The sequence below is a fragment of the Bombyx mori genome, chromosome 4 (assembly GCF_030269925.1).
Source record: "Bombyx mori chromosome 4, ASM3026992v2".
Taxonomy (NCBI): domain Eukaryota; kingdom Metazoa; phylum Arthropoda; class Insecta; order Lepidoptera; family Bombycidae; genus Bombyx; species Bombyx mori.
Window position 1 is genome coordinate 11,400,459 of NC_085110.1, and position 13,026 is coordinate 11,413,484.

General features: G+C 35.0%; 1 protein-coding gene across 1 annotated transcript in view; it reads left to right on the top strand.

Annotated features, from left to right (window-relative positions):
* LOC101743468 (uncharacterized) overlaps positions 1-6,280 on the top strand; it is a 39,279-nt gene extending 32,999 nt beyond the window's left edge. The window contains exons 7-13 of the mRNA XM_062668261.1: positions 285-542; positions 1,478-1,625; positions 2,264-2,522; positions 3,423-4,052; positions 4,136-4,317; positions 4,885-5,063; positions 5,993-6,280. Coding sequence (XP_062524245.1) covers positions 285-542; positions 1,478-1,625; positions 2,264-2,522; positions 3,423-4,052; positions 4,136-4,317; positions 4,885-5,063; positions 5,993-6,188 — 1,852 coding nt within the window. The 3' untranslated portion in view covers positions 6,189-6,280. The remainder of the gene's footprint in view (positions 1-284; positions 543-1,477; positions 1,626-2,263; positions 2,523-3,422; positions 4,053-4,135; positions 4,318-4,884; positions 5,064-5,992) is intronic.
* Positions 6,281-13,026: the final 6,746 nt, after the last annotated feature.

Sequence of the window (13,026 nt, forward strand, 5' to 3'; positions counted from 1 at the left end):
CACGGTGTTGTTAAAACTGGCAAACGTCAGCGTACGATTAATTCAATTAATAACAAGACGTTTGTAAGGTTTCAACCTACGACAGAATAAATAAATTTTAACAAAGAATAGACGTTCACTTACTTATATTCTGATGAAGAAAAATAACAATTCTGAAAACTATGGAACCCAAAATCAACAAAAGACGGTACGTCTACCACGAAGATTCCGAATTTAGTACCACCGGTGAAAATCTTAAAAGGCTGTTATTTCATCCGTCAGGATTCCGTTCTGGACCATGAAAGTGATTCGATTGACTTGGATGACTTGTTGCCTAAGATCGGCGAATTTGGTATCTATCAGAAGCTCCTCCTTTGGCTCGTGTGCCTGCCGGCATGCCTGCCTTGCGGATTTTGTGCGTTCAACCAATTATTTATGACAGATGTGCCTGACCATTGGTGTAAAGTGCCCGAACTGCAAATGCTAAATATAACACAATACGAACGTAAACTGTTATCGATCCCAACAAAGGTGAGGTCTTATTATTTGAATTATAACTACTGGTGATAGGACCTCTTGTGACTCCGCACGGGTAGATATCACCGTGTCGCCTATTTCTGCCGTGAAGCAGTAATGCGTTTCGGCTTGAAGGGTGGGGCAGCCGTTGTGACTATAGGTACTGAGACCTTAGAACTTATATCTCAAGGTGTGTGGCGCATTTACGTTGTAGATGTCTATCGGCTCCAGTAACCACTTCACTACAGGTGGGCTGTGAGCTCGTCCACACATCTAAGCAATAAAAAAAATAAAATAAAAATTTACAATATGAAGCGTGTACTAAAAGTTATCGAAAAGAAATTTGGTATATTTTTAACCGAGTTAAAAAGAGAAGATAATTCTTAATTTGACTATACTTTTTATGTGTGTTACCTCAGAACTTTATTCTAGGTGGACCGATTTTGATTTAGAACTTGTTACTTCTAACAGTCTCGTTTAAATATTATTAAGATTTGACCAATTATCAATTTTTTATTTTATTATCAAGTTTTTATAATCAATTTTTTGTTATCAAGTTTTTAAGTTACTCTTATAAATGCATATTTAATTCCAACTTGGACTACACATCGCACATACGGTGCTACTCGTATTAAGTCACTTAAGCAATTCTTGTTAACACTGAACTGAGTATGAGAAGATACATTTTTAATAGTTATTAGTGAGACAAGCGAGATGTTTGCTTTTACTGATGAAGTTTAAAGTTGTTTAAGTTGTTTTGGTTAATAATTTTTACGAGTATAATATTATTCAAGATTTTTACGCTTGAATAACAAAGATATATAAGTATTTGTTACTCTTCATGTATTTATTTACATTAGCGGACCTAATGCCTAAGGCATTCCTTACCAGTCAACCAAAGGTAATGCAGAGTAAATAAAAATATATGTACCTATATTCTATTGTGCCCACTAAATTTTTTTTCTCATTAGGATAATGTCAGTTTTGAGAAATGCTTTAGATATGCAATGGATTGGTCTGACATAAGGAGTGTATCAGAAATTCAATTAAATAAAAACTTAACCGTGGAACCTTGCTATGACGGATATGAGTTTAATATAACAGAAGTATCCTCATCTATAGTAATAGACGTAAGTATATAATGTTAATTTACTAGTGTTTTTATGTCCCATTTCTATAATATGTTCTTCGTCCTAACACAAGCCACATCCTTCCATAATTTGGGACTAATAGCTATTTCAAATAAATATGTTTTTTTAATAAAGTAGTCCAGTTCACACAACACGCTTCTGGGATATCAGATTTTTTTGTTAGTGTGTGTACACACCGTGAAGTGAAACTCACTACTGTCTTCAGGTCGGAGCTCCAATTCTATTGGAAATGATCATTATTATATCATTATATCTATTTTATATATTTTCATTTATATTCTGCCATCCCAATCGGAATGCATGATTGATTAAGTATAAAAATAGACAGAAAAGTGGCACCAATCCGTAAGGCCTGAAAACACGTGCTTTTCGTTTCTTTTAGTAATTCAAAAAGGTAATAGGAGTGTATCATTTAGGCTTATCCTGTATATCATTTAGTTCAATTCATATGTTGTAACGTGTCTCTCTCTTATTTAAGAAGCTGTTACTTTGAAAATACCTGTGCACAAACTGCTATATTTTAAATATCACTAAAGTAATCCTTACATCACTTGAAAATTTTAAATAAATTGTTAGAGCTCTATAATCATATTTATCTGATTATCCTAATGTTACAGTTTAATTTAGTATGCGAGTATGATGTCTACCCTACACTTGGATTGGTCGCTTTAAACGTTGGAGGACCCATTGGCGTTTATTCTTTTGGTTATTTAAATGACCGGATAGGTCGAAAGAAGTCCTTCTTTATCTGCTTAACTACACTGCTTATCGGAAGTATAATGACATCATACGCTCACGAATATTGGCTTTGGGTACTCGCCAGAGCTATCGTTGGCTTAACTATTCCAGCTGTTTACCAAATTCCTTTTATAATATGTGAGTATAACATCAATACAATTACGTTTTCCTTTGCCCAAGCGGACGACGAACAAATGAGCTGATTACCTATCATTAGGAAGCTTCTGGAAGGAATCTAGAATATCCCGAAATTTGAGCTAAAGGGAAAATATATAAGGTCAAAAATTTTAATATAAAAAGTACAGTCATCATCAATATTGTTACAAAAGTATTTTTATTACAATCTTACTATAATATTGAATAATACACAAATAGTACATGAAAAATACGCAAGAAATAGTTATACTCCTAAAAACATGATATTAGTTCACAAATAAATAAGACTGTGGTCGCTCCTTCGTTCATTCTTGAGAATAGTATATTACACCTCTTGGGAAGGAAAATAAGAAAAGCCTCAGATCACATGTAATGTGTGCGTGATCTGAGGTTTACTTTTTTACTTTCCAAGGGCTGTATACTATTTTTTTGTCCGACAAAGGCGGAAAGCGGCAACTTTGTTTAGCGCAACGGGACAAAAGTTGCCACTTTCGGCCCGGAGGGAAAAAAATATATCTATATTTTCATCAAAATACTACGAGTAGTATGTACTAGTAAGACTATTATTATATCAATATGTTGACATCTACAAACTGTAAAAGTGCAATAAGCTAATAATCTACCGTAAGTACAATACAACAGCTATTTACTTAAAGTCTTATTCTGAACAATACTTTTTGACATAACTTAATATGAATAATACTTTTCTTCTTGTAACTTGTAGAGCACAAATAATTCGTTATTAATAACACTGCTGGCATAAATAATTTTCATTTTAGCAACAACCTATTTGATGAGCCCGTAATTTTAACTGAAGTCAGTTACCAATTTATCGTAACAACTTAAAATGATAAGAAATTCATATGTCATTTTATGTTTCAGCCTTAGAACTTGCCGGACCCAATTACCGATCTTTCGTGACAGTCATGACATGTATATTTTATACGTTGGGCTTGATATTACTATCAGTAGTGACCTATCTTCTACGAGATTGGAGATCTCTGGCATTAGCTACTTCAGTTCCCTTTACTGTGTATTACTTATATTGGTTTGTTTTACCTGAATCGCCACGATGGCTTTTGATGCGAGGACGACTAGAAGAAGCTAATGATATTCTACAAACTATAGCAAGAGTAAACAAAAAGGAATTACCCGATGAATATATGATTAAACTGCAAAAGTTAATTTTAGAATTAAAAGAGGATACACAACAAAAAAACAAACAGCAAGAAAGTGTGTTTACTCTATGTCGTACACCAAATATGCGACTCAAGACGTTTTTGATCACATTAAATTGGTGCGCATCTGAAATGGTATACGTTGGCCTAAGTTACTACGGCCCGGCTATTGGCGACAATCAGTATATGAGTTTCTTTCTGTCATCCGCCGTTGAAATACCGAGCTACCTTATATGTTGGATGCTCATGGATCGTATTGGCAGAAGATGGCCTCTATGTTTATCGATGGTTATTAGCGGCATTTTTTGTATCGTAACCGTTTTACTACCGAAAGGTAATTTCATCCCATTTTTTCGAATTTTCGTGATACCATTGCCACAAATCAATAAATATTTAAAAAAAATAAAATTTTTCCAGATGCCATCACAGAAACGCTCATACTTTACCTTATTTCAAAATTATTTATCTCAGCATCTTTCTTAATAATATATCCTTACGCTGGTGAGCTCTATCCTACGGCATTACGAGGAGTGGGAATAGGTACTTCAGCGTATATTGGTGGCTTGGGTTTGATCATAATCCCATTTATTAATTACCTGGTAAGAATATTCATCTTCATTTCAACGAAAGTACTCGCTTGCTAAAAATTCATAATTTTTTTTGTTTCACTCGTTTTGTTGACTAGTGTCGGCATTCACATTTTAATAAAAATCGTCGCATAAAATAAAGTCTCTTTAAATGAATGAAAGCCTAATTAATACCCACAAGCAAACTAATTTGTAGATTGTAAATGTAAGAAAGGTAAAAATAAAAAATAAAAAATAATGATTTATTAATTTCTTATAAGGCAATTTAGAAAGGTGTTTTATTGCCTATTCAATCAAAAAGCAAATGATCCACATGGTGGTTTCCGAGCATCGTCGTTAATCAACATTATAAATAATAGGTGTATAGCCAAGTCATCATTCATTGAAATATAAAGATTTATTTCGTAAATTGTCAAATTAATCTTCTTCAGTCACCGCCAAAAAATTTATGATTCGAGACGTTGCTATATAAAATATTTTTGCATAACCTTAGTACCAAACTTATGAAATCAAAATTTGATAGAGTCACAAAAGTCTCAGAGACAAATTCACTCGATTGTACTCAATCAAAAATTCCAGGGTTCCAACAACTTAGTTCTACCTCTTGTAGTCATGGGAGCAGTATCAGTTGTCGGGGGTTTAAGCGCCCTTCGACTGCCGGAAACACTACATTGTCCGCTACCACAAACAGCCGAGGAAGGAGAAGAGTTCGGCAAGGACTGGACGTACAAAGATTGTTTTACATGCGGAGCAAAAACGTTTGTTCTTTTTTTTTTATATTGAACAACAATAATCTATAATTATATAATCTATATCTCGCAATTTAAAATTCAATATAACCGTTACAGTAACACATGACATTATGTACGAATACAGTAAGACATGTCTTTCTTCTCCGCGAGAATTGCAATTTTAAAACTGGGCTCGAAGTACATAAATTCAATACCTAAATCAAATCTAGGAGTTACTATGGAATGAGCTCCCCTCCACGGTGTTTCCCGAGCGCTATGACATGTCCTTCTTCAAACGAGGCTTGTGGAGAGTATTAAGCGGTAGGCAGTGGCTTGGCTCTGCCCCTAGCATTGCTGAAGTCCATGGGCGACGTTAACCACTCACCATCACAATTTTTTTATAAAAAAAAAAACTAAAACTATTAGTTTTTAGGCACTTTTCTATTAAATGCAATAAATTCAGAATTACTAAATGATGGTAAACAACTTCACGGCTTATTTATGCTTTGCAAATTGCAAAAACTTTGGCAGACAAAAAACTATGATAACACAAGCGTACACCGTGACACCACCATTAACCATTAAACTGCATACTGACTGGCAGAACTGCAAAAACCTCCGAAAACCTCGATGTTTTGCAACGGTTAGGTACTCTTTTTGGCCTTTATCACGCTTACGTGGTAGATCGTTTTTTTAAGCCTGCACGGATATATACTAGATTCTTCCTATTTCTAGACAAATCAGCCTACATTGCGGCTTGAAGAACGGGACAGCTGTTCTACAATCTTAATGAGATCTTATGTTTCTTAAAACTAATTAGCGTCTGGTGCAATTAATGTTGAAATATGAAATATCTACAAGTTATTCTGTCATTCCAGCGCAAACAAAGATGTTCACGTGACATTTACATTCCATAACAAAGATACTTATATAAATAAACAGCATTCATATTACAGAGAAGCAACAACCAACGATTCTTATGAAAATCTGGACCAGTTAGAACTAACACAAGCACCACTCGTAGAAGTTGACGAAGCGGCAGGAATTGCACCCAAACGACGTAGCTCTATGCGGAAGTTGCTCCGGCAAACCAGCGTCGTTGAAACCCAACGGGATGTAGACGGAAACATTAAAATGACCTATTGGTTTTAGTTTAGCTAGAGTTTATCTATACACGTACTCGATGAAAGAAAGTATTGAAAAAGAATGAAAAAAGTCAAATAAATTCACGATTTTATCGTTCAGTGTTCTTTGATTGCACAAGATGGTTTAATGTGGATGCTGCAGACGAGCCAAAGGTCCATCTTGTTGATGGTCACCCAAGCACACAAATACGAAAATGCCACCGTTTTTCAAAATGTCATCCATCTTGAAACATAAAGGTTTAAGTCATAAACCAAATTGCAACAATTTTTATGGAAACTAGAAGGATTTAACTAATAAATAATTTATATCAGTGCCATGGTGAAATGGAAGAAATTATTTTTTTAAAGCGACTGAGTTACATACAGCCAACAGCAGTTGCACACAGCCATATAGCTCTTTTTTGTGAAAGTATCACTATGTATTTTTAGAATGAAGGCTTGAGTTCGGAAAAAATGTGAAATTATTGTCCCAAATCTTTCAAGAAGCAATTCTTAACTCATTAAATATTATTTTCTATCATAAGAAAAACTTCAATATGGATTATGTATTAAATAAATTATTGATTGAATTGAGAATGTAGATTTGAAGCAGCTTGGGCTAGTTCTATTTGCCTATCTAATGAAACAACACAGACAAAAAGTCTGTGGTTGTGGCAGTGCCGGATTAAGCAAGCGCGGGGTCCGTAGCAAATTATTTAAAAGAGCCCTTGATCTACTATGAGTTCTTAAGTATAAAGTGGTAAAAAAACAAATCAATAGTATATACGTTTATTTGCCATCTATACAATTTTGTGGGTATTTAGTAAATTACTATAGGCGCTGTTAGGCTCTGACAAGTACAAAAAGCCAGAGATGACATTTTCTGGCTATATAATATAGAATAATTTTGATAGGAAACTAAAATTGAAAACTGATGATACTACACAAATTATTTTTTTCAATACATATTTCAAAGTTGATATATTTTAATGCAAAGTATATTATTTTTTTAAGAATAATAATAATAATAATAATATAGCCTTTTATTCAGATCCATATTACAATTATATGACTAAAATTAAATATAATATATAAAACTTAAATTTTATTTAAACCTTAATCTAGTCTATTATTTGAATTTTTCTTATTTTCTGCAGATCTGTTTGCCAATCGACAAAGGCCTCCTCCAACCTTTTCCACTCATGTCTTTCTTGAGCCACTCTGTTCCATGTGACGCCTGCCACTTGTCTTATGTCGTCATCCCATCTTTTTTGCGGTCTACCTTTTTTCCTTTTACTTTCTCTAGGATACCATTGTGTCACAACTTTGCTCCATTTATCTTTACCTCTAACCATATGCCCTGCCCAACGCCATTTAAGCCTTCTAATTTTGCACCCTATATCTATTACCTTTGTTTTGCTTCTTATTATACGGTTACTCAGTCGGTCTGACTTTTTCACGTTCATCATGCTCCTCTCCATTGCGCGTTGGCATGATGCAAGCTTGCTAATCGTGTTTTGTGATAAAGCCCATGTTTAACTGCCGTACATGAGAACTGGTAGTACGCAAGTATTAAATAGTTTGCTTTTAATGTTCATATGAAGATTTTTGTCCTTCATAATTTCTTTCAAGCCCCAGTACCTTCTCCAGCCATTAGTTATTCTTCGTTCAACTTCTTTGAGCACCGGATTATCATCTGTTATTAGCTGTCCCAAGTAAATATATTTATCGGTGTAATCAATTTGGTTGTTTCCTAAGTTTATGGGAATTCTCTCTCCGTTTGTCATTATTTTTGTTTTTTCCAGGTTCAGTTTTAACCCTACCTTCTCGCTCTCCGTTGATAATTCGTTTATCATTCTTGTGATGTCTTCCGACGATTTTGCAAATAACACATTATCATCTGCGAATCTCAAGTGAGTCAATGAGACACCGTCTACATTGATACCGAGATTTTCCCAATTTAGAGCTCTGAATATGGATTCTAGTACCGCCGAGAATATTTTTGGTGACAGGGGATCTCCTTGTCGTACGCCTTTGCCTACTCTGAAAGGTTCACCTTTCTTTTCTAATTGTTTTCTCGCAGTATTCTGGCTGTAAACATTTTTTATTAACCGGATGTATTTGTGTTCAATTCCTTGTTCTTTTAATGACTCCCATACCTTTTCATGAAACAAAGAATCGAATGCTTTGCTATAATCAATAAATGCGATATAGTAGGTGCATTGGTGTTCTTTATACTTCTCCATTACTTGGCGTACTACATGAATGTGGTCGATCGTTGAATAGCCTTTACGAAATCCCGCCTGCTCGATGGGTTGGTGTTCGTCTAATATTTTTTCAATCCGATTAAGTATGACCTTGGCGAATACCTTGTATATGTTGGACATAAGGCTAATAGGGCGGTAGTTCCCAATGTCATATTTGTCTCCTTTCTTATATAGAAGTAAAATATTTGATTCTGTCCATTGCCGTGGGATAATTTCGGTATTTAATATCTCATTAAACATGTCGGTGAGAACTGGTGTTATAATTTCATTACTTTCTTTTAGAATTTTGTTGCTTATGCCATCGGGTCCTGGTGCTTTGTCTCTGTGTTGACTATCTATAGCTTTTGTTACTTCAGTTTGAATGATGTTAGGGATACTTGAGGTTTCTGCTAGGTAGATATTGTCCTGAGCGGTGTTGTGTTCGTAGATTTTTTTGTAGTAGGACGTAGCGATTCCTAATATATTTGTTCTATTATGGTGCCATTCTCCGCTGTTGTTTTTAATCTTTGCGATCCAGTCATTTGAAATTGTTAATTCTCTATGAGCTTTTTTAATGCCTCCCGTTTTGGCTATATGCTTTTCAATAATTTCCATTCTACTCTTTTTCCTGTCCGTCCTTATACTTTCTTTGATGTCTTTACTAATTTTCGCTAAATACCTTCTTCTGTCTTTTCCTTCTTTTGCGCTGATTAGCTGGTTTCTTTGCTCTAGTAATTTCATGGTATTAGATGTTAGCCATTTTCTCGGTTCAGATCTAATCTTGTCAATGTGTTGTACTTGATCGTTAATAATATTCTCTATCCAGTTGTATTTTTCTTGGGTTCCCTTGGTATATGTGTTCTTTTTGAAGTCTGTGAATTTATCTCTTAGGTTGGCCACGAGTTGTGCCATTTGGTGCTTGCTGAGCTTACCGATTGTTAGTTCCTGTCTCGGTCTAGGTTTCTTTGGTTGTACTGATTTTATTTCAGCTCTAATTAGTTTATGATTCGTATTGAAGTTAAATTTATTAATGACGTCGAAATTTGTAAAGCAGTTCTTTGTATTGGTCATTATAAAATCTATTTCGTTCTTGGTTTTTCCATCTGGTGAAATCCATGTCCACATTTTCGTTGTGTTTTTTTTTATATACTGAGTTTAAAATGGTTAAGTTATTTTCTAGTGTAAAATTTATAAGTTTTTCTCCATTTCTACTTCTAATTTTATTACTGTAAGTGAATGGTCCCAGTACTGTCTCTTCTCCTGGACGTTTAGCTCCAATTTGGCCATTGAAATCTCCCATGACGATGAAGTTATTGTGGCCACGTTCTTGGATAGTGTTATTTAAGTCAAGGTAGAATTCCTCAATTGTTTCCAGGTCCGATTGTTCTGTTGGTGAATATATTTGTACAATAGACCATGAATCTTTATATCCCGGTAACTTTAAATTCATCATTGCTATGCGCTCCGAGATTCCTATAAATTCTTCTACAGATTTTTCAAGATATTTTTTGACGATGAAACCAACGCCATGGTGTCCTGGCGTCGTTCCAATATGGTATAGGAGGAAGTCTGGCTGAGAAATAATTCTTTCACCCATTCTTCTTACTTTTTTTTTTTTTTTTTTATTGCCTTTGTAGGCAGACGGGCATACGGCCCACCTGATGGTGAGTGGTTACCGTCGCCCATGGACTTCAGCAATGCCAGGGGCTTAATACTCTCCATAAGCCTCGTTTGAAGAAGGACATGTCATAGCGCTCGGCCGACGATATCCCATTTAATTTGATTTAAGGCATTTGTTAATTCTATAAGATTTTCTTCATTCTTCAACGTGAGTACGTTAAGGGCTGCGACGTATATTTTTGTATCTTTGTAGTTGTTTTTTTGTATTGTTGGAGGGTTGTGGTCTTTTGTGATATATTTTAATGCAAAGTATATTATTTTTTTAAGAATAGCTAATGTTATATTTTATCAATGGTGTACTTTAAATAATGTTTATGTTTTATATTTATTTATTTGTTTCTTTTATTATTTTTTAAACTTCTACAAAATAACTTTTCTAGATTTCATGTGGGCAAATTGAGAAATGATACTAGGTATTCGTATCAATTTCTCTGAGCAATTTTTTTTTTATTTTTTTATTGCTTAGATGGGTGGATGAGCTCACAGCCCACCTGGTGTTAAGTGGTTACTGGAGCCCATAGACATCTACAACGTAAATGCGCCACCCACCTTGAGATATAAGTTCTAAGGTCTCAGTATAGTTACAACGGCTACCCCACCCTTCAAACCGAAACGCATTACTGCTTCACGGCAGAAATAGGCAGGGCGGTGGTACCTACCCGTGCGGACTCACAATAGGTCCTACCACCAGTGATTACGCAAATTATAATTTTGCGGGTTTGATTTTTATTACACGATGTTATTCCTTCACCGTGGAAGTCAATCGTGAACATTTGTTAAGTACGTATTTCATTCGAAAAATTGGTACCCGCCTGCGAGATTCGAACACCGGTGCATCGCAACAACGAATGCACCGAACGTCTTATCCTTTAGGCCACGACGACTTCAATTCAGACGTTCTTGACTCATAGTGTTCCTTAACTCATTTTTTATGCGCTTTAATGTCGAAAATGAACGCTCGACACTGCAGTTAGTAGTCATGGGAGATAAATAAATGCGCAAAGCAATTTCTAAATTGGGGAAACATGATTCTAATGAATTGTCCAATAGAAATTTATAATATTGAATTTCCTGAGCTTTTTAAATTTTCTTAATGTCACTCAAAAAATTAAGCTCGGGCAGAGATGAGTGGGTTTAAATATGCGGGGCCCCCGTTCGCGCGGGGCCCGTAGCAATTGCTACTCTTGCTACATGGTTAATTCGGCACTGGGTTGTGGCTATTAAGGCTTCGTCAAACAGAACGCGTAATTAGCGCGCGTCAAAGCTCTAAACTGACGGCCTGCTATGACGCCGAGATAATATATTGTGTTGTACTACTATGGTAACATAGTTAACATACCGTCAAACAGAGCCCCAGCGCTATAAGTACGCAACGCTCTGTCGCGGCCATAGATTATACACTTAATATATTCGAGAGTTGCACCCCCCTGGTCGCGGCGTTAGGACGCTTTGACGTCAGGCGTTGTAATTTTTTTCAAATTTTATTTTGGCGTCCGAGTGAATGTGTATTAAAATACTAGATAATGCCCGAAAAATTGATAGAAATAGTTAGAAAATACCCATGCTTATACAATGCCACATCTGAATCACTCGACATCTTAATACTTTTAAATTTTCACACTGCTATCGAAAGGCACTATGATTTGGCGAATGCGTTGCGTCAAGGAGCGTTAGACCACTGAAGTAGGAAACCTATGGAAATGAAACGTCAACAAAAAATTCGTGCCACTGTGACGTCATCTGGCCACAAAACATGGCGGTTTTAGTGCTGCCCAGAAGATTTTAATGTTAGTAGGTTTTATCGATAAACGTTCTTGGCTCATTTTATTTTAAATATTGTTGAGTGAATGTATTTGTAGAATTTATACTATAATAGGAAGTAAGTATATTGTTATGTGCAGAGATGATGTGATTTAGATATTATGTGAAATCTAAGACGAGTTCGTGCTTCAAATTTGCCAAGTAAACGATATGACGATATTTAAAATTTGCTACACTGATTTTATAAAGTTGTGGTTTGCCGCAAAACATAAAGATATGGCGTAGTACAGTGCCATCTGCCCATTTCTAGCATGGTGAATGTTATCGTATTTTGAGTACGTGTTTTTCTTAGACTATTACAGTCTATTTTAATTGTTTTGCTGACTCTAAAGTCCGTAACACACTACCGCAGCGCACCTCAAGGAAGGTACGTCGCACCATTTGAATCACTCTCACTTGAGAGTGATTCAAATTTTAAACTTATCAAGGGACCGCCTGATAAAAAAAAACACCTACAGAACATTTATTCGTTAATAAAATTACAAACGTCATTCCTTGTGACTTCCTCTTTAAAATCACTTAATTATTAAATATTTAACGAGTTGACAATAGTGTTTTACTCACTGCAGAATAAAACTATTTTATTTAAATAGTTGAAGTGAAACTTCTTTATCGGCGTTGGAAAAAAATTTACCGTCACATTTTTCGGTTACGCGTCACATTTTTCCGTTACGCGCCATCTTTTTCTTCACCATTCATTGTTGCCGTACACAAGTGAAGGTGCCTCTTTACTCGGTAACAATAATTATAAAATACCGATGATTTTAAGTGGAGATTTTAATGTAAATTTTGCATCGGAAAATTCTTTGAAGCTAGTTGAATTTCTGAAAGATAAATTGAATTTATCCATGAAAAACAGTCCTCAAACGTCAACAACAAGATCTGGCACTACAATTGATGGAGTTTTTACTCGGTCACTAAATTTCGTGGAATGTAAACCATATATTTCATATTTCAGTTACCATAAGCCATTAATTACAAAAATATATAATGACAATGACAATGATAGTAATAATTCTATTACAATTAATGAAATGCTGTAATAATCTTAGTAGCAAAAAGGTAAAGTGAAATAATTGTATTATTTGTATTCATGTCTATGATAATAAAATCCTTTTG